The 23,221-nt window shown below is 41.1% G+C and overlaps 1 protein-coding gene across 2 annotated transcripts in view; it reads right to left on the bottom strand.

Annotated features, from left to right (window-relative positions):
* The window catches only part of pard6a (par-6 family cell polarity regulator alpha), a 33,239-nt gene extending 17,983 nt beyond the window's left edge, over positions 1 to 15,256 (bottom strand). For both annotated transcript variants that reach the window (XM_008293073.1, XM_008293074.1), the window contains exons 1-2: positions 14,914 to 15,256; positions 5,454 to 5,676 (exon numbers count right to left, since the gene is read on the bottom strand). In XM_008293073.1, the coding sequence (XP_008291295.1) occupies positions 5,454 to 5,676; positions 14,914 to 15,048 (358 nt within the window). In that variant the 5' untranslated portion in view covers positions 15,049 to 15,256. The remainder of the gene's footprint in view (positions 1 to 5,453; positions 5,677 to 14,913) is intronic.
* Positions 15,257 to 23,221: the final 7,965 nt, after the last annotated feature.

The following is a 23,221-nucleotide window of genomic DNA, read 5'->3' as shown; positions in this document are numbered from 1 at the left end:
TTATTATTATTATTATTATCATCATTATTATTCAGGATTCAAACCATAACTCCTCGACCATTTGTCCAGTCATTCTAAATCTTGGTACATATGTTCAGGCCGTGTTTAGAAACAGGTCTACAAGGGCACAAAATAGTCAATCAAAATCCCGACAGAATTTCACCAATTTTGGTAAACATTCAGCACTGCTGGACTGAGCTACACAATTACTTCTATCATTGTGCAGGATCGATCAAGTACTTTCTGCAGTCTGTGTAAATGCTTTATCCTCTCAGATTGCTGGTTGGATTGTGAGAATATATATAATTTTATTTTAAAAGAGTACAGCTGACACTAGGAAAAGATGCTCAGTATGAAAGCCTGATGACATGGTGAGGGAGTGTCTTCCAAAGGAAGATATATGTGAAAGTTTATGTTTGTTTAGCAAAAAATAGGATTTCATTGTATTTGACAGACTTTTTGCTCAAATGCAGTTAAATAATTTTTATTGGTTGCACAGTGTGCCTGAAGTTTAGCAGGTTTGTCTCTGAGTGCATATGTGTATGGCACTATTTTTCTTCCCACATTGTGACATTGTGTGTTACGTTGCAGACAGCTTATCTTCTGCCCTGTGAGTTGCAGCAGCTGATTCCTCTGAAACCTCTGTGTTGCTCTGGGCGCTTTACGGGTTCCATCATGCTTGTTTGCGTGTCTTTTTTTGTTGCTTTTTTAAAACCACAATTCAAAAGCAATGCCATGATTATACAAAAAAAAAAAAAGTATTATTATTTGTCAATTTCAACTTATTTCAGTGACAGCTGTTTTTTTTTTTTCTTCATTCTTTAATGGGAGGGTATGAATACAATTGAGGACGACTGCATCTGTGAGGTGACAGCGCTGCTCACTGTACCACCAACCCAAACCACCAAAGTTTGGTTTCACATACAACACATGCAATTAGGAAACAGTCCCTTACGTCAATGTTTGCCTAACACTCCAGTTTTACAAATACATTGTTGATAATTACAGCTGCATATTACAAAGTATCTAGAGTGACATATTTTAATGAGGGAATTTCAGCTGATAATTCTGTCCAGTAATGCAGACCATGCTGTGGACTTGGAACACCACTCAAAACCTGGTTCCGAGTGAGTCTTCCTTATGTCACAAATCCTACTGTGTGAATTCATTCCAATTTGTCTCTTTTCAGCTCATCAGAAGAAACACTGTGATGGCATGGTTTCAAGACAGAAGACAGAGAAAATGAAATGCAGAGAGAAATCTCTTCCTCACCACTTCTCTGATTCCCGTCATCTTTTCCCCCCCCTTCTCTTCTATCTCTGCTTCATGTTCAATTATTTTCAGCCATCTCGCCAGCTCTCCATCCATACACAGAGACTATCAGAAGGCTGGAGGAGGTTTGCCCAACACAGCTGAAACTATATTAACACTCACAACATTTATAGACACAAACATGCCAGCAACTGTGGCAGTTGTCTGTGTGGTTATTTGTTTATGTACATGTTTTGGGGTAAGTTTTGTAAAGTCATTTCTGTGGCACTCTCTGGCACAAAGAAGATACCCCACAAATTCATTAACTCATTTCACTCTGCCTGTTCTCTCTTAATCTCCCTCTCTCTCTCAGTGCGCTTATAATTCTCCTCTAACAAAAACACACTTGCACACAACCAAGATTTGGGGTAAAGGTATTCCAGCTTCTCTGTTGTCAACATCACAAAGGTCATAGATCTTTCCTCAAGCACACCTATAATGATTAAAAACACTGTTCCCGCTTAATTATTTTGTTAGGAATTATTTGAACAAGACATGGTCAGTACAGTGTTTAGGTACACCACAGCATATGATCTTCCATAGTCCATACATTTTGTCATTTATATAAGAAAAAAGTCTGTAATAGTCTTAATTATTCAAGATTTTCTCAATGGCAACTCACCTAACAACCATTTATTTATTTATTTTAAGTTATTTTTTTGGCCTTTATTTGATATGTCAGAGAGAGAGAGACAGGACTGTGGGGGAGAAGAGTAGGGGGAGGACATGTGGGAAAGGGCCATGAGCGGGATTCGAACCCATGACCTCCACATTGGGACTGTAGCCCTGCACATGGGACGCCAGCTCAACCAGGTGAGCTATAGCGGCGCACCTAACAACCTTTTTTTAAAATATAGAAATTTAATATAATCCTTGGGAAAGATGGAGAGTCAAAATACCTTAAACAGTGTGATTTTCAGCTCTGAAGCTTCCACATCTTTAGCAAAGAATGTTGCAGTCAGTTTAAGTATGCACTGCCATAAACGGTCTAAATATGACACAGCTATATTAATACTGCACAAGATCAAAGTTTGGTTGCAAGAAAGTGAACACTAGCGTAGATATTACATTTTGAAACATTCTGCCTATGGGTTGAAAAATATTTACTGTTATTAATTTGATCACTGTAAAACATTCAGCAACGAAGGTTTTGGTGCAAATTATACTTAAGGTTTCATGGAACCTCACAAAAAAATAAAATCAACCAAATCCAGAGTTAAATAAGTGATTGGTGAGGTGTAGAAGGAATTGCAAAATGATCTCATTTAGCTGTGTGGGCAAACTTCTAAACATCTAAAAAAGATCTGGAGCAAAGCTAAACAAACATCTTCACATGGGTGTTTTAAGAAAATCCATGACATGAATTTGGGGGGTCAGGTGAGGTGATTTGTAATGACCCTTAAATCTATATGTTTTTAAATATTCTATTTGTACATTGTTTTCATAGTAGTTACTTTTTAACATGGTTTTCTTTCAGCACAGGAGGAAACTGTTACTCAAACTATCACTATCATGCAGACCTGTTACCATGGCTACGACTGCAGTACTGATGCAGATGGGTGTAATTCAGATATTAGACACCAGCTTCCTCTACGTAATCCTTTCCGACCTTTCTACATTGTGCACATCAACAACACACACACACACACACAAGCTCACAGAGTGATAGCACTGAGTGGAGCTGATATGATTGATGAAGTCTTTTAGAGAAAGATAATCCCACTCAGCAGCTAATGGCTTACAACACCAGATGGGCTGCTGTTACTCTCTCCCTCTCTGTCTCTGCCACACACAGACACATACACACAAATACAGACACGTGCACACACAAACACAACCCAGAGTAAAGGGCATGCTGAATGACAAAAGTAACAGAAATTTAAGGACAAAGACAGGGAAGTGCACAAAAGAAAAGATGGAAACTCTGCTGTTTACAAAAAACTAACTCCTCTTTACCACAGAGTTTAGTGACGTGCAGCAGTCAGGAAGCTCTTACATCCTCGTAGTACGACATGTGTACGACACACTCTAAAGTTGTAATTGTAATATAAAAAATACTTGTAATATACATTAGAACAAACCCACTGCAGTGTTGCAAAAACTACAATGAAAAACCTCAGAAATCTAAAAAAAACAACAAAAACTTAGCCATCATCACTATAGCAATCTGTTCTTGTAGCATAAACCTCTCAAGAATCTGCTACTCTAGCTGTATGAGTCTCTCCATTTACAGGGTCTGGTGTATAAGCAGGATTACACTTCAGGGATCAAAGATAAAGTGATTCAGTAAGTAGATTTTTAGTTGGCTAACTCATGGTGTAATCCTTACTAATGAGGTAAAACACAATGGAGATGAAATTACGCCACTATTCCAAATGCAATGTGTGTGTGTGTGTGTGTGTGTGTGTGTGTGTGTGTGTGAGCATGTGTGTGTAAAAGATTGTAGGATTTGATGGACTTCTGAAACATTCTTCCAAGTTTTGTTTGTTGAGCTTTTAGCATAAATTACAGAAATGGAAGCCTGCTAAACATGATGTTAGGACAAAAAAGTACTCATCTCTGCTGTTCTAAGGCACATATGTATATATTGTTTTCCATGAAAATAATCCCTTCATGCCATAAAATGGCTCGGATCTATGTAGTCCCTGCCTCCCTCTCTACTCACCCTCCACTCACAGTAGCTTGAACTCACCAGCTCACCTACAGCTCTGCTCCGACACTGTGAAACTACTCTGTGCTACACAAATGGCAACATGCAATACTGGAGTAATTCAGGTGTACATGGAGGAACCAGAAAACAATTCTGTAGAACAATGACACAGAAAGTCGCATCCTGCAAGTTTACAGAATTGGTTTCTCACGCTTATTAAACTCTTTAAGTCTTAATCCATCCAAACATTTCAAATCATCAGCATTGGCATTAACTGCTTCATTTGCTCATAATGTGTCTTCTGTCATATAAACAAAACACTATATGGACATGTTAACAAGGTCAAAACTTAGATTTTCACTGAAAGGCCTTGAAAAATCTTGTTTTCCTTGCTCTCTTCCTTCTGTCTCTGAGACCACCAAGTTAACCTGATTAAACAGCTGTCTGTGATTCTCAACAATAGAAGCACGCTAAGCAGCAGATTAACACCATTACATCATGAATTATGCAAGATACAGGGGCACAGCAAGAAAATGCGCACTGGGAAACAACAATGCTGCAATGTAGTATAAAACAATCAGTCGCATAATCCCTGGTGAAAGAACTAACTATGGGGAGAGATGGTAAGCTAGATGGATGGATATGGAATAGAAGACATGAAGAGAAACATCGCTCATGTGCAAAAGAACCCTATAAAAAATGTTTAGAGGTTTATCGTTCTTGAATGATGCAGTGAATTATCATTTGGAGTCATCACCAACTCCAAACCTGGTTCTGGTGTGACTGCACAATTACATATACTTCCCACTGTATTGTCTAGCATGAAGTCTAATGATGTGACCCCCTCAGACCACGCAGAAAGTAGTGCTTTAAATATGTGTCTGATTATTGAAGCCGATATTTGGCTTTTTAAAAAATTATTGGTAGCGTTATTTTTACTGATCTGGTATTGCAATAAAGGCAACGTGCTACCTTGGCCCTTCCTGTGTAGTCACTCTGTGGTTTCAAGCAATGTCCCGCCCACAGCTCTATCTTATTGGCTGTTTCACATCATCAGAAAACACTGAGAGCCATTATACTCCTTCTCCGGCCCCCCATTTGGCAAATTCTGAAGGAATGGGTTTTTAATATCTAACTGTGTTCTCAGATGAAGTAGACATGTCCCAGATAAAAAGCAAGCCTACACAGGAGGACTGCTTGAAAACAGTAGAAGAAAAGAAACAGGCAGGCAGAGAATCATCAGGCTGTGTTATATATAAAGAATAAAAATGTATGATGTGGAGAACCATGACCTTCCCTGCAGCTCTGCACAGACCCTGTCACCCACACACAGCTGACAATGGCTGAAAGCAAGGAGGGACAGCCAACAGGTATCTAGCACTGAGAAAAGTCTGTCTTCTGACTGGTTGAGAGAATTAGGTGTAGGGATTCAGACAGGTCTCCCATCTTTTAGTCTCCAACTTTCTAATCTCAGTTGTCTTTTTGTTCTTACCTTTTTTGGTTATAATGATGCGGAGTAGCGGATTAGCTGACGAGACAGCTTTGTGGAAGTTGTCATCGTTGTTGATTGGAAGGAGGTCTCCGTGGACGTCTGCGTATCCCAGCAGGACGTCGACACCAGGGATGCGATGGATGGTTTGGAGGAGGCGGTAGAACTCCTGGAATCCACCTGGGCCATTTCTCTTCAGAGCAAAGCGACGGTATTCTGCCTCAAACTGTAGAAGGAAGTGAACACACACATCAATTTGTTTCCCGCTCAGATACTTCACAAAGAGGAGCAAATTGGAATTTAATGTTTGCCTATATTTACTGCTCTGCTTCCATCGCACGTTTAGGTTTGTTTGAAATTAAATTAACTTGTTGGGAAGACACAGGAAAACACACACACACACACACACACACACACGCAAATGCACACGCACACACAGAGCAGAGCAAAGGAGAGAAACGTGTAATCTCCAGTGGTCCCATCTACATTTTTTTTAACAATCCAAAGGTAAACTTCTGTGCCAAAATATGTTTTTTTCCCCACTCAGCTCACCTTGAAATTAAAATGACTTGAAAACTAAAAAATTGTATATTTTTATATGTTACAATCTGTAAATATTATTTAAAAATTTTATATAAAGAGCTTTACACATCCATCCATCCATTATCTATACACCACTTAATCCTCACTAGGGTCGCAGGGGGACTATAGATAACTTACAGTCACCAATTAACCTCAACATGTTTTTTGAATGTGGGAGGAAGCCGGAGAACCCGGAGAGAACCCACGCTGCACGGGGAGAACATGCAGTCTCCATGCACTCCCAACTGGGGCATGAACCGGGGACCTTCTAGCTGCGAGGCACAGTGCTGGCTGATGTCTTCCACACATCAGACAAATATCACACACAGATGACACATTCATACAGTAAGACTATTTGGCCAGCAGCATTAGAGCTGTAAGAATATTTTTATTATTATAAGTAAGAATCAAAACAGCCTCTTTCCTCTGTCTGTGCCCACAGACCTCCCCTGGTGGAGGCTGAGAACAGCAGGGACCAGTGGTTGCCCTTGTAAAATGGGCTTTGCGGTCTAAAACCACTTATGACTCTTTGTCCAATAGGATCAATCTTCTAGTTTCCACATCTGTGAGTTGCAAGAATCCATGTAATGTCAATTTTGTTACCTCACCAAGTCTGCGTGCATCCCAAAATTTGTGTTTGTGAGGAAAGGCCAGGCAACCTCTGCACTACGAGGGCAATAGTGCTCATGCAGTTGTGTATATGTGTATGTTTTTCACTGTTGTGTTAACAAATGATTACTTGTCTAACCTGATAAATAGGCTAAAGTTGTTAAATTCACATCAAACCTTTACTCTCCTGATCCCAATTTAAAAAAACAGGCCATTAAAAATTATAACTAAGGGGGCACCGCTATAGCTCACCTGGTTGAGCTGGCGTCCCATATACAGGGCTACAGTCCCGATGTGGAGGTCATGGGTTTGAATCATGACCCTTTCCCACATGTCCTCCCCCTACTCTTCTCCCCCAGTTTCCTGTCTCTCTCTCACTGACCTATCAAATAAAGGCACAAAGGCCAAAAAAATAAACAGTCAGGACTCCGTTGTATTGGGGACTTTACCGTTCAGTGAACAGAGGCATCTTAAAAACTGAAAAGGAGTAACTTTTTCTACAGTCAGTACCCAATTCTAGAAAGATAAATGGATATCCATAGAGTGAACAGTTCAAGTTTATGTACTATTTCTTTCAATTATTAACAATCGTCTTGGGTGGTGCTAAGCCGAGGATGAAGTCACTTATATTTTGGCTCATCCAGGGTTCCTGCAGTCCTCCTGTGCTGAGGTCAGCAGTTAACTAAATCAGTGAACTAGCCATTTTGTATCAAATGGTTAAACAGTTAGATTTGGTGGTAAAGGTTCTGCATACTAAAATACTAAATACCAAGCCTGAGCACATAAAGAGGAGACTGGGGTGATGAAGGGAGTGGTACTGGCAACAAGATGTCATAATAATAGATGTCACGTATTAATAGCTACTCCCTACACTTACTAGCAGGCTGATAGCCAAGCATGCACTGACACATCAAGATACACGTGGAAAGAAAAGATAAGATATTCATTTAAGATTACAACAAGACCCCAGCTTGTTAGAAAGCAGGGTCAAAGCACAGGGTCAGCCTACAGGGCTGCCACTACCCCCACATCTGACCTTATGAACTGTGGTCAAGTTAGAATCATTCTCAGCCCATCTTTGCCAATCTAAAAGATGTCTTTCTTTAGCCACTGTTAGCAGTCTGAAGGAGACATATGCTGGTTTGTCCCTTCAAGTGTTGAAATTTCTATTGTTCTCTGGAACTGGCAGGACAGGTATTACATGTGTGTTCATGTACAGTCAACAGTTTACAGGACCCAGTGTGCGCTCTCAGTGTCTAACAATTTTACATGCTTTATCGCTGATCCATTGTTGGACTCCTTGTTGTTTTGGAACAGATACACAGCCCTATTTAAGGTATATATGGCAGGTGCATTTCACACGGCTCTTGGTAGAGGGCTTGCAATAAATCACAGCAACAATGTCTAAAAACATGTGATCTACATGAGCAGGAATTAAGATGGTGTGAGTTTCTAGGTGTGGCACTCCATCACGTTCCTGGTGCCAACCCATTTGCACACCTAAGGCTTATCCACCTATCCAGATACTGCTGCATGTATACGCCAGCTCTGCTCTACATTCTCTGCAAGATTGTTCAGTTCACCAACAGAGTGCAACAGCCAACCTTTAACTCAGTTAGGTGTTCTCTTGTTGTTTGATGTACTGAGTAATCTTTGTGTGTTTTTGTGTTTCAGGTCCGTCGTTTGTAACCTCCCAGCTTCGACCAAGCTCCCCGACAGGCTACCAAGCCAGTCTGTCCAGCTCTGCATCCCACACCACCAGCACTACGTAACCAGGCAGCCATGCTCTCTGCCCAGCTCTCCCTGTCTTCCTCCACCCAGCTCCTCCCACTCATACTCAACCTCTGCCAGCACCACTACGCATGTCCCTCCCAGCGATACTCCGACTAACCTCACATTATACAGTAAATCCTGTCATACCTATGACTGCTTGCTTGAGTATTTCTTGTGACTGTGTATACACAGATGTCTCCAAAATCACAAAACTGCTTTCATGTTTCAAATATTTAATTTCTTGCTTCCAGCAGTTTGTGTGTGTGTGTGTCTATATGTATGTATATATCTGTACAGTCATGGAAAACATTATTAGACCATCTTTGTTTTCTTCAGTTTCTTGTTCATTTTAATGCCTGGTACAACTAAAGGTCTATTACATGAAGAGCACCATGAACATGACAAAAAAAATGCAGCTGATTACATAATACTTTATGTCCTATTTGACATGCTTTAGCTTAATTGTATTCCCAGGGTATATAAGAGGCCATGTCATGTCATAAGCAGCACTGCACATGCAAAGGCCTAGAGGGGTTTCCTGCTTACATTCAAGCTGTAGCACAACTCAGAAGTTGTCAGGTCTCACATAATGCCTAAAACAAAAGAATTATGTGAAGCCACAAAGGCAGTCATCTTGGCACTGCTGGAAATTGGCGTAAGGGAGAGACAGGTAGCGAAAAAATTGAATATCTCCAAGACAGGCGTTCATCACACCAAGACAAAACAAGCCCAACATGGTACAAGCAAACTGCTAGCTGGTGGCGGCAGGAGACATCTTTCTACCCCATGAGATGACCGTGCACTCATCTGTTCCTGTGTCAGGAATCATCATCAGACCTCCAGGGACCTTAGAAATGAGTGGGTACTGTCAAGAAATGTGACTTGTTCAGCAAGGACAGTTGGAAACCTGCTTCTTGAAGTTGGTCTGAAGTCACACAGGACTGTACATATATGTACATACAGTGCTTAACACATTTATTGGACTACCTGTCGAATAAATTTGTATGTTATGGTTCCTGCAGTTTGTTGGCAAAAAGCATGAAGTTTTCTTTCCATTGGACAGCGTCTGTATAACTCGATGCTATGCCCTGGTCTTCACTTTGTCTGAATTGTCCCAGAACCTCTGATTTCCTTTGATAGCCCCTGTGCCACATCACCTATGTGGCTTTGATTTGTGGTACTCCTGATTATTACTGCAACTGTGTTTCCACTGATTTTTAGTCAGTCACCAATCTTCCTAATAATTATAATACTAATGATACATTTATTTTGTGTAGCGCTTTTTAAGATACTCAAAGTTGCTTAACAGGGTACAAGATAAAAACAGGAACAAAACAAGTTGAATAAAAAGCAGATAAAAAGCCAGGCATAGAAGGCAGGTAAAAAAAAAAAAAAAAGCAGAACAGTTAAACATTAAAAGCGATCTTGAAAAGGTGAGTTTTTAAAAGGAACTTGAATGTGTGGAGGCCAGAACAGTGTTGGATGGGAGGTGGAAGGGAGTTCCAGAGGGTGGGAGCAGCAGAAAAGGCTCTGTCCCTGTCTCTGTCCTGTATCCTTGTCCATCACTGAAGTGTTCCAATCAGATTTTTCAATTCTTCTGGCAATTCTTTTTCATGTGATGCCATGATGCTGACATGCAGCTATACACTGTCCATAGGTCCAAAATTAATTTAAAAAAAACTTCTCTAACGTCTGTGCCAGTTATCTCAGAAGTATTCATTTTCATTACAGGGAGTTTCTATATTGGGGCTGGTTTTCAATATAGGTGTTATACCATATTTGTTTTTTATTGCCTGTAAGTTGAAATACTCTAGTTGTCCACATGTGACATCTAAGCAACATTGCGGTGTACTTTCGTCTTCTGTATACAACAAACTGTGTGCTGGATTAAGGTGGTTTTGGGTCTACATTCAAAGCACAAGTGAGAGAAAACTGAAACTGATAAGACTGTGAATACAAGTACACACTCTGGTATGGGTGTGGTATGGTGCTGGTATATGTATATTTAGCCCCAACTGTTTGGTGTGCAAATTTCATGCATATTTCAGTATGAACTTTCCTTGGTTCGGCCCACCCTGTGAGCAAAACAATCACTCTCAGAAATAAATTTGTATTTATATATTTCCACTCCTGGAAAAAAAAGAGTGTGATTTCCACCTGCAACATTTTAGCAGTGCACCAGTTCTTGTCAATCAGCTATAGCATGCTAACAGGGATAGCCTTAAAAGCTGGGCAGACACTGTGCTAATTTTATTAAACATGCATGATGTACTAACTTAGTCTGAGTTTTACTGGTCATCCTGTGCAGCCACAATCTGCCACTTCCCTGCTTACACTGTACTGGCCAGTCGATAGGCTGCCATGTGAAGCTCACACTTGGTGTAAATACTAAGCCTCCGGTCGCTTTTGTCCAGTGATAATTCCATTAGAGTTTTTTCAAACAAGATGGCTCTGGCCCCTCAGTGTTGACAAAGAGAGAGAAAATAAGTGTCACTTTGTGCGGAGATGAAATTGCACTGCTGGCCTTAATAGTTATTCAATTAAATTAAGAATATGTTGCATCGTCTAAATGGACATATTTGATTTGATTTTATGGTTGTGAATAAAACAAGTCTTTTCTTTTAGTCAGTATCCAGCATTTGACTGCTCAAACTGTTACAGTAAGATTCTGGTAGATTAATCATAGCAACTGGACTTGCTTGAGTTCCCTGAAGACGTTTCACCTCTCATCCAAGAGGCTTCATCAGTTCTGACTGAGTAGTTGGGAGTTCCAGATACTTGTATCCTAGAGAGCCATTAACACCTGAGTTTCGGTTTCAATTAGGACTGGTCCGAATAGCAATTTCTGTTCTCCGGATATTTGGCTCCAATTAATGATGAATATCCCAAATATTTAGGGGTGCAGTTTGTTCCAACAGGCTAGAAGTAGGGCGGGACACACAGGCAGCATTTGGATACTAAGACCAGTTTAGGTGTTTAGGTTAGTGGTCACGGCAGCGTTTTCGCGGCAGGGGGGAATAGATCAAAATTGATATCTCGATTCCAGCACAGTGAACGAATAGTCGGCTATTCGGCTATTCGGGTCCAGCCCTAGTTTCAATTGGGGGTTTGTTGCGCCTCCCCCTCGTTACATTGGGTCGTTAATGCTCCCCCTGCCACAAAGGGGTTCCTTCGGGTCTTTTGTGGCTAGGTGTGAATGCAGTTTCATCTTCCTGAGGAGAGATCTTAGGACTGAATTATAAACAGGTGAGAGGTGATACCTCAGACCTCCACCTCTGTTGAGGGATGGTCTTTCCAGTTTGACATGATGGCTTCTTTCACCCCTCTGTCAAACCATCTGTCCTCCCTGGCCAAAATCTGTACACTGTTGTAATGACTCCTTTAGGATATAAGTATCTGGAACTCCCAACTAGTCAGTCAGAACTGATGAAGAGGTGAAACGTCTTCAAGGAACTCAAGCAAGTCCAGTTGCTACGATTAATCTACCAGAATAACCATGACCTGAATGACTGAGAATCTTCACAGACATGTTACAGTAATAATTATTTCAGTTAAGAACTTTGCAAAAAACTAACAGTGATGTTTTGTTTTTCAGATATATATATTGCGATATGAAAAAATACAGGAATTTTCCTCAGATGACTGAAAAAATGTAATTAATCATTCTAGGTCATTTTAAACAATAACTACAACATTATTTAAAAGCTGAAGAATTACATTTTACTGTGAACACTTTTTCTGAATGTGAACTAATTGGAGCCTTATTAATATGGTATAAATCTAGCAAAGACTTCCAGAACAATTTTTTTTTTTTTACTTTGGACGGCATTCAGATCTGGCTTTGCACTCATAACAGGGAGCTTTGTGGTACTGATTTAAATAGTCAAATTAGTCACGTTGCCTGGTGTAGTGCACAACAACGGCAAAACACTCCTACAGAGTACCTGTGTTTGGCCAACATCATCATTTCTGTGGACTTAAAATCACCTCACCTGGATTCAGAGCATCTCCCAGAGGCATAATATAAATTAAATTGTTCCCAAAACCTCTCACTTGCTGAACATTTACTTATCAATAGACACTACAATTGACCTTTGTTAGAAGCTTCCTAGGTGGCTGTGCACAGAGAAATCTGTAGTCTCCCCAGTCAGTTAATGCAGCGCAGCAGCTTAGACACATATGCGCCCAAAAGTTACTTAAACTTGTAATAAGACATTCCTGTGTCATATTTACCCAAGTTAAACAAGTGATTTTATCAATACAGGCTGTTTTCTATGAGTGGGGCATTTAAAATGTCGATTTCACACTCAACCATGTTCATTTAATTGCCAGAGGCCAAAATCATTATGGGGATTAATATTTCATGAATTGTTTTGTCCAACAACTGATGTTTCTTTTATGCAACCACATCTTACATTTCAGTGTTTCTGTCCTGTTGCTTGCTCATTTTGCTGTGCACATGTGGAGCCTGCATATCAACAAACTGTCTTGTAAATAAAGAAACACTGTAATGTCAGTGCTGTAGCAATATATCATGCAGCCCTATGTCAAATGGATTTTTTGGTGTGTGCAAATAAATCCTGCACAATGTCTTGTCATTCACTTTATATTTGAAAGTCCAGATTCACTAAACACTAATATTGGTGGTTTCTCGGGCCAATATTGTTCCTGATAAAGAACCAAAACAATCATGTGATTTACTTTGCAGGCAAGAAAAGATGAGTGAGAGATACACTGGGGTTAAGAGAGACAAACTTAAAAATGGTTACCCAAACAACAACCCTCACCCTAACCCTAATGCTGAAAATTTTGCCCTCAAATGCACACTGTGTCAGCCTAAGGTGACAATCTGAATGACATCAGTGAAAAGTGCCATAAAATTAATAAGAACAGCAGGACAGTGCTACAGTTGTAGGACAAAGTAAACACAGGCCTTTATTACTTTTGTCTGACCTGTTTAGACCAGAGCAAGTGTGTGTCAGGAGGCAGAAAGATTCTTACCAGTTCTGCATATCTCCACACAGGCTATTTTCTCCCCTAATGTTACAGCTCTTCCAACAGTTACTGATAAACAGCAGTGAGTAGCGGGGCTTGAACAATTATTAGCCCGGGTCCAATATTATGATCAGGTCCAATATTCAGCATTATCAGTGTTACTGTTTATTTTTAACCAATACACTTTTTTTTTTTAAGAAAAATTAATTTAAAACTGTGCTGGTCTTGACTCTAATGCAGTCTTCTCTCTTATCTGTAGTCACTCTGTGGTCACAAGCAGTGTCCGGCCCACAACACGCTGAAAAGTTCTATTTTAGTTAAACATATAAAAAAACATGAATAAACAAGGGCAGTTTAAGAAAGATGTGTTTTGGTGTTTGTGATATTCTAAATTTTAACACTAGGATTTTACATTTTTCGGCAAATGTATATCAGTTCAACATCTCAGTATCTTCCCCTAAATAAAATCATATCAGTAGACTTCTGGTAAGTAATAGAAAATTTACTGACATATTTGACTTAAAAGTTACAGTAGGCTTAGTCAGAGTGAATAATATGTCTGACCACTAAGCTCTAATAAGTATTTTAATACTTGTTTAATACTTACTTATTACCCAGAGGATATAAAGTCCATGGACACAATGCCTGCATTTGATGTCGACTTAATCCAAGCCACAGCAATCAAGTGGTAATTATGTATGTATGTATGTATGTATGTATGTATGTATGTATGTATGTATGTAGCTACTACACAGGTGAAAATAGATTAAAATAAAGACTCACAGTATAGATTTTCTGTGTATTATATAAAAAATTAAATATTAAACTGAATGCATTTCAGTATATTGGTATGTTTTACAGGTGCTATGCCCTCATTTAGACAACAAGTGGAAAATACAACCATGGAAGCGTTCAAAAAAACAATCATTACCTAAACCTGTAAGCTACTTTGGCATAATAGCTGTGTACATACACAAAAGTCCATCGCCTAACCTTAACATTTACTGTAGCCTGGTGCTAACATGCCAGCACCATAGCCTGCATATGTGCCATAAATACATACAGTCAGTAACAGAGCAGGTAACAGCCAACAACAGCAGCAGCCAAGTAGAAGGACGAAACTGAAGCGACAGACAAAGAAAGAATGACATGAAAAGAGAGGACGAGATGACTGAGGCTGACTAGCTCGGTCGCTGCTTTGGCACTGACGAGGAACGACGGAAGAAATGCGGAATTAGGTGGAGGACAACAGGCTCGGCTCCGGCAGCCTGTCTGCAGCAGGAGCAGCCAGGCCGCTTGTCAGCTGCCCCCCCAGTTTGATTTCCACTAATCATTTCTACCGGAACCTCCCGTGTCCGGCGGTAACACGTACGGGTTGTTTCAGGGCGACATCACGAATCTTAGCAGAACGACAACAGAAGGTTACGTCGCTGAAAGCAGACCCCCGCGTCCTCTCATCAGCGCTCAAACCATCAGTGAAACCCCCCATTAAAGCACCACTCACTTTGCTCTTGACCTCCACCACGTTGTCGGTGAGTTTTAACGGCGTCCGGTGCTGCTGTTGCTGCTGCTGCTGCTGCTGTCTTGACATTCTGCTCCCCGGCTGGCTGCGTGGCTGAGGCACTGCGGATAAAAGCATGCGCCGGCTGCTGTGCGTCCTTCTCCGGGCTCGGTGAGCGGATGTCTCGCGGAGGACTGGAGCTGATGCTGCAGCTCGTGAGCGGCTCCTCTTGCCAGAGCTCGTGCCGTCCTGTGTCAGCGCGCGCTGCTGTCAATCGCTCACGACATCCACAAACAGAAACGGAGCTCAGCGCTCGCGACAGGTGGAGTCCGGTAAATCCAGTCTGGGATGTGAGGTGCCAGCGAGCCGTCCTCCCCTTCCTCCCTCTCCTCCCTCCTCCCCCTGCTCGCCCTGCTCCTGACGCCACTGGAGGACGGGGCGGAGGAGGCGGGACGGACCGCAGCACAGGCCTGCGATGCTGCTGCTGCTGCTGCTGTCGCTGGACGCGCTCATGGACCAGAGCCTGTCGAAGCCTTTTTTACTTCCCAAGCAGAATTTGACAAAGGCCAATAAATTGACAAACTCATGGCAAGCCGTTTTAACATTTAATAACTACACTGTACCGCAATTCACGTCTTTAGACACCCACAGTGTCATTTATCCTTGAAGAATGATGTCACTTCTATTATTGGTGTGTATGAGGTTTCTCATTGGAGATGACTGTGTACCATTGATATGCAAATATTTGCAATGTGAATTGTGCATACGAATCGTGATTAATTGTAATTCCAGTTTTAAATGTCTACAGTTTAATTTTCACAATGCTTGTTTAAGATATCTTTAATTCCACTCAAAATCAGATATCTGTCAGGCAGAGGGAGGCCACACTGCCACCCCACACAAACCCTAACAAAGCCCTAAACTGTGCATAAACTCATAGAACTAGACTTGGATCCAGTAGCAACGGTTTCTTTTGCAGAACTTTTTGTGGAACCAGTTCTGCCCAGTTGTTTCCCCCAACAGATATGTTTTAACACCAAGAAGTTCTGACCTATCAGAAAATATTCACTCTGATTTTGTAGCAATGTTAGTCTTGTTGTCATAGAAAAGTGTAAAGACAGTAAAAAAAAAAAAAGCATGTTTTTTTTAATGAAAATCTTACAAATGAAGATGAAACCTGCTATGAAGAGCTCTGGAAACAAGTAGTACAAAGTACTGAACAATGTCAAACTGACCAAGAACCTGCAGCCAAAACGAAGACCCCATAGCACCTTTCTCAAACCACTTCACAGTGTGTTTCTCATCCCCCATTCACACACACCAGTGGATAGTGTGCCTGCCATTCAAGGTGCCTGCCTGGCATCAGGAGCAACTCTGGGTTCTTGGGTTCTTGCTATCCTGTTTTCTCCATCCCCTCATCCACACTCTCACCCAACTGGTGAGCCTGGTTCTGTCTCAAGTTTTTGTTGTTGGTTCCTTCCTACGATTGCAACCACTTGCTCAAAGGGAGTCCAAAGGTAACTTTGGATTTTTGGGTTCTCTGGGTCTATACTTAACTATGTTCAGCGCTATGTGATGACATCTGTTGTAAACTGCACCATACAAATAAAATTGAAATGAACTAAATTGGTGGCTCAGTGGTTAGCACTGTGGCATCACAGCCAGCAGATCCCCAGTTCATGTCCCAAGCCTGGGATCTTTCTGTGTGGAGTTTGCATGTACTCCCTGTGCAACGTGGGTTCTCTCTGGGCTCTTTGGCTTTCTCCTACAGTCCAAAAACATGTTGAGGTTAATTGGTGATTCTAAATTGTCCGTAGGTGTGAATGTGAGTGTGCTTGGTTGTCTGTCTCTAAGTGTGGCCCTGCGATAGACTGGCGACCTGTCCAGGGTGTCCCCTGCCTTCGCCCTAAGTCGGCTGGGATAGACTCCAACCCCCCCGCGACCCTCGTGAGGATTAAGCGGTGTATAGATAATGGATGGATGGATGAACTGAATTGGTGGCTCAGTTGTCAGCGCTGCGCTGTCACAGCCAGAAGATCACCAGGTCATGTCCCAAGCCTGGGATCTTTCTGTGTGGAGTTTGCATGTACTCCCTGTGCAACATGGGTTCTCTCTGGGCTCTTTGGCTTTCTCCTATAGTCCAAATACATGCTGAGGTTAATTGGTGGTTCTAAATTGTCTGTAGGTGTGAATGTGAGTGTGCTTGGTTGTCTCTCAGTGTTGCCTTGCAGTGGACTGATTACCTGTTCAGGTGTCCCCTGCCTTCACCCTCAGTCAGCAGCCACCCAGCGACCCCAGTGAGGATTAAGCGGTGTATTGATAATAGATGGATGAATACATTTAATTGGAATCAGCTCTAGAAATACTTGATGTATTGAACAACTTGTTCGTCTGTATTCTGTTTTTGAACCATGCTGCGTTTATTATATTGATCCAGTATGGTTGTTTTCCTCTCAGTCTCTCTTATTTGTCTTATTCCGCTCTGCTCTGTGAAAACAAAGTCTGCATTTCACCTGAAAACTCAGAATGTTTGTTATGTGAGTGTTGGCCACAGCGAAGTCCGTCAAAGGACTGACAATTCTTGATGTTTTTACAGTTTCTTTCTCCGATAAATAGTGTAATTGGAGTGATAGGACAGCATGTCGCACAAACCCACTGGTGGTTTTTGGGGTTCAGAGGTAGCCAGTTATACTATTGCAGTAGGTAAACCAAAGTTGTTGCGTGAGGCTAACATGCACTGATGTATTATCATGAGCTTTGGCTCATCTTATATCTTTTGTTCTCTCACATCTTATCACTGACATGCAAAGCTGTAATGTGGAAAGGGCACACACTCTGTGCTTTATTCTGTTTCCCCATACATGAATCTTCAAGTTCCAAATAATGAACAATGCTCCACCGTTGTGTTCAAATCTGATGTTTCGCAGACATGCCAAAATATTTAGCACAACTGAGCTCATAGAACAACATTAACATATAATCACTCCTCATATCTTTGTTTATCACACTCATAAAATAACAGTTTCATCCAAGCACTTGTGTGTCTTATTTCAGCATTTTCCCTTTCTATTCTCATGCTCAGTTTTCCTCCTCCCCACCTCCTCCAGATTTTTACCCTCTGCTAGCCCGTCCTAATCATTTTCAGTACCAGCTGGTACTGGGGCCTGCGTGTTTGTGCGCGTGTACCATGGCAGGACCTCATGCTTATGTAAGAGGCTAATTACCAACAACATGTAGCATAAGTCTCCCAGATAAGGATACATTCCAAAGAGAAGGAAAGATCAGAAAATAGAAATATGTTTTGTTTGATTTATTTGTATAAAAACCTGTTTCCTTCTTTAAGGTAATCTTCTGGTGGCCCTGTAAACTTTAACACTCCTCTCCTCTTTCATCTCACCTTCTTTTCTCTACCTTAATTCCTTGTCACTACTCTCCAATCTTTCACTGTCAACCCTGGTATTCCTCTTCCACCTCTCTCGGTGATGGAATGTAGGAATGTGAGGAGAGTTGAAAAAGGGAGGACTTGGATCTGCAGCGTGATCTCATACAGTCAGCCAAAAGTCTGATGTGTGTGTGTGTGTGTGTGTCTGCATGTATAACTCATGTTGTTGGGAAATCTGTACATAAAATTACATATAGGTGTCCCTCTCCTGATTTGGGAACAAACAGTGAATCCCCATAGCCTAAAATAGTGCCGTGCCATAAAAATGCCACTCTCTGTCTCACTTGTACTGCTCATTCTACCATGCAATGACTGTAGGAATTTCATAAACTCAAAGAAACAAATCCTACATTCAATAGATGTTGGCAACAAACTGAAAATCAGGACTGACATTTCTGCACAACTTACAGCAATTTTTCATGAAGGAGGGAGATTTGTGTTGGCAGCGGTGTGAGATTGTGAGAAAGAGGCTGAAACCTTTGTGTCTCACAGAATGCTGCTCTGAGCCAGGAATAATAAAATTAAACAATACAATTTTGAAAAAAAAGTATATAAAGTTCTTTATATAAGTTTGAAAAATATACTGACTCACCTTTGAATTTTTTCTTATGGATTGTCAAAAAATTGTTAATGGCAGCAAAGTCCTTACCGTAGATATAGTGTGGTTGACCTTTACAGTGTTTTATTTGATATATTGTTTCACTGTATATCTTTAACAAAATTAAGATCCATCCATCCATTATCTATACATCGCTTAATCCTCACTGGGGTCGTGGGGGGCTGGAGTACAGCTGACTCAGGGTGAGGGCAGGGGACACCCTGGACAGGTCACCAGTCTATCACAGGGCTACACTTAGAGACAGACAACCAAGCATATTCACATTCACACCTACAGACAATGTAGAATCACCAATTAACCTAAACATGTTTCTGGGCTGTGCGAGGAAGCCGGGGAACCCAGAGAAACATGCAAACTCCACACAGAAAGATCCCAGGCGTCCTAACCAAGACGAGAACCATGGACCTGCTAGGTGCGAGGCGATGGTGCTAACCATCGAGGCACCATGCAGCTCTGAAATTAATCTCTGATGGTTCTGTGTATTTGACAAGAAGCCAGTAGCATTCTGAGGCTGGATGACACCCCTCTATCATATTTTACATGAATAATGGGGCTCATTGGCTCCATGCAGTGCCAAATAACAAACAAAAAGAAAACAAAAATACTTATGTCAACAATGAACAAGTAATTCAGACGAAAATGCTGCGTCATCTTCTCTTCTCTCACTATGATTTTCTTATGGTGTTACTAGTAAGGGTACAATATGTAAAATAAGGAAAGAGAGGATAATAATAGCAAGAAAGTGTTGAGCAAAGTTTACAGCATTCGATTATGCTCAAATTTTGTCCCCAAACATAGGGAAAAGGTCATTGAGTGGTGAAAATTGGGAGACAGACTGTGCTTCGCAAATTAGATTAGCAATCTGTTTGTTAGATTTTAATATTTTGTATGTACAAGAGATGGTGGTTAGATGGCAGGAAGTCCCCAGAATGATAACAAATCATCCTCTGAATATTCACAGCACATTTTCACTCTTTACAACAACAGTGCCCAGCACTGGTGACCGTTTTTTAAACACTACTCAGTTCAATAACCTACTGTTCCACATATTACCACAACCTAAGTCGTCAAAAACAACTGTGGGAGATTAATTTTCCAGCACTGTAATAATGGTTTTTGATGCCCTGGTAAATATAATGTGGCCTATATATGAACAAAACAGTACTTCAGTAAACTAGCATTGCCTTCCATCATGTCCCAAGACTCCCAAGAGAGCTGTTTCTAAATTTTTAGCCTTTTCACATTTAGTAGGTAGTCCGTGAAGAGAATACAGACAGGAAACATTGGGCAGCTGAGGCTGACATTTTCAAAATTCCAGAAACAAAGGATGTTGTGGTTAAATGTACGATGATCAGGCCACTCCACAAGAGACATCAAGAATGGTCAAAACTGAAACAGTACAGGCTGACATATTCCTACTTTTTATTAAAACCTTTGAGTCAAACTTCAGAAATGCTTGATCCAGTTCCCATAAAAACACCCAAATTCATTTGTTTTCATTAGACCTGTTCAGTAGTCCTCCCCATCACAAGTAAACACACACTGGCATCTAAAGTCCTTTCCAGATATGGGATACATAACAATTCTGAATTCAGCCACATTCTGTCATTTAGACACAGGTCACTTTCACACTAATGTTCCTTTAGCCTTCATTCAGAAATACCCACCACAGTGACAGAAAGAGCCACGGTACACACCCAATATTTGCGCTTCGAGATTGGACAGTACCCCAAGGGATGAAGAATACTTAATGCACAAATAAAGAAAAAACAAAATTAAACTAATACCTGCTTATCAAACACATACAATGACTAATAGCCTAGTTTCTTTATGATTTCATAAACACTGATAATTCTGTCCACATATGATGAGAATCTATACCAACAGGAAAATAAAAATATTCTGACAGCTGTGTCTCAGGACTCAACCTGAAGATGGCTTCTAGGTAACAAATAAATTAACTGCTGAGGTGCCAAAAAGCACACAGACCTGCTGTCGGATCCTGATTGATCCCATCTCCATATGAGGGATTGTTTACTGTAAGTGAATAATGAATTACTGCTGTGGAAATGTGCGCAGCTCTCTCTCTGTGGAGGTGCTCATATGGGTCCTGCTGCTGTCTGATAGGTATTTTAATAAACTTAGAGGAAAGACTAATGATCTGCTGGTAGCAACAAGCTTCAGCTCCTATTAACAGTTTGATCTTTTATGGACATTTCAGTTTGTAATAGATGTAAAATTGTAGAACAACATGAATGAGAAAGTTAGTTTGGCAGCAAACTGTGTCGTTTGCTCTCTGTAAAATCTTTGAAGCAACATTGGTGCCGAAATGTGGAAAACTTTTTCCCCAAATCACTTCACACAACTCAAAGTAAATCACTTGTGCATTCCTGTCCATTAAAGTTACTGTATGCAAATTAGGCTTGTGTCATGTTGAAAGTGATAGAAAAATGTTAGTGTTTTCTACCTAATGAGACTGTTTTCTCGACTTTTATGGAAAACTGTCCAGGGTGCCCAATCAGACCTGAAGCCGATACATTTGCTTTTTATCAGGTGATTGGAAATGTCTCCATGTCAGGAGGTTAAAACGGGGTGTCCCTTGAATCATGACAGGAGGCATGCACAATGTAGAGAGGAATAGGAGGGACCTGTAGGGGGCCCATAACTCATTTTTGTTCAAGGCAAATTCATGTTAGATCCCTTCTGAGGGGTTTCCACAGTTTCGCATGTGTCCTCATTTTTTGGCATAAATAGTATCCCATTCTTACTAACCCTGTTCATCCTGTAACTGATAGCACCAATAGGTAAGTCTTCCGTATATAGGATGTGTACACAGTACGTTAACCTGCAACCACACCCAGGAAATCAGATAATTCAAGTTTAATGAATTCAGACATGACTCACACCTCGGCTCTATCCCTCTGCTTTCCTGCCTCTTCCTCTCGGGATCTTGGGATGACAGAGTGAGACTGTGACGGAGAGAACTGTGTGCGAGCAGGAATGTCACCTACACACGTGGACAAAATATTTGGTACCCCTCGGTTAATGAAAGAAAAACCCACAATGGTCACAGAAATCTGTGACAAAAGTAATAATAAATAAAAATTCTATGAAAATTAACCAATGAAAATCAGACATTGCTTTTGAACCGTGGTTTATTTTATTTATTATTATTATTTAAAAAAATAAACTCATGAAACAGACCTGGACAAAAATGATGGTGCCCTTGAGTTAATATTATGTTGCACAACCTTTTGAGGCGATCACTGCAATCAAATGATTTGTGTAACTCTCAGTGAGACTTGTGCACCTCTCAGCAGGTGTTCTGGTCCACTCCTCATGAGCAGACTGCTCCAGTTGTCTCAGGTTTGAAGGGTGCCTTCTCCAGATGGCATGTTTCAGCTCCTTCCACAGATGTTCAAAAGGATTTAGATCAGGGCTCATAGAAGGCTACTTCAGAATAGTCCAGTGTTTTCCTCTGAGCCATTCCTGGGTGTTTTTAGCTGTGTTTTGGGTCATTATCCTGTTGCAACACCCATGACCTGCGACAGAGACCAAGCTCTCTGACACTGGGCAGCACATTTCTCTCTAGAACACCTTGATAGTCTTGAGATTTCATTGTACCCTGCACAGATTTAAGACACCCTGTGCCAGATGCAGCAAAGCAGCCCCAGAACATAACAGAACCTCCTCCGTGTTCCACAGTAGGGACACTGTTCTGTTCTTGATGTGCTTAATTTTTGTGTCTGTGAACATAGAGCTGATGTGCCAAACAGTCCCAGTTTTGTCTCGTCTGTCCATAGGACATTCTCCCAGAAGCTTTGTGGCTTGTCAACATGCAGTTTGGCAAATTCCAGTCTGGCTTTTTTAGGATTTGTTTTCAACAACGGTGTCCTCCTTGGTCGTCTCCCATGAAGTCCATTTTGGCTCAAACAACGACGGATGGTGCGATCTGACACTGACGTACCTTGACCTTGGAGTTCACCTTTAATGTCTTTAGAGGTTGTTCTGGGCTCTTTTGGTACCATTCGTATTATCGTCTCTTCAATTTGTCATCATATTTCCTCCTGTGGCCACGTCCAGGGAGGCTGGCTACAGTTCCATGGATCTTAAACATGTGAATAATACGTGCAACTGTAGTCACAGCAACATCAGGCTGCTTGGAGATGGTCTTACAGTCTTTACCTTTAACATGCTTGTCTATAATTTTCTTTCTAATCTCCTGAGACAACTCTCTCCTTCGCTTCCTC

This window comes from Stegastes partitus, unplaced genomic scaffold (genome assembly GCF_000690725.1).
Source record: "Stegastes partitus isolate 25-593 unplaced genomic scaffold, Stegastes_partitus-1.0.2 Scaffold856, whole genome shotgun sequence".
Taxonomy (NCBI): Eukaryota; Metazoa; Chordata; class Actinopteri; family Pomacentridae; genus Stegastes; species Stegastes partitus.
Note: the sequence above shows the minus strand (reverse complement) of the source record. Positions and strands in the feature narration are given on the sequence as shown.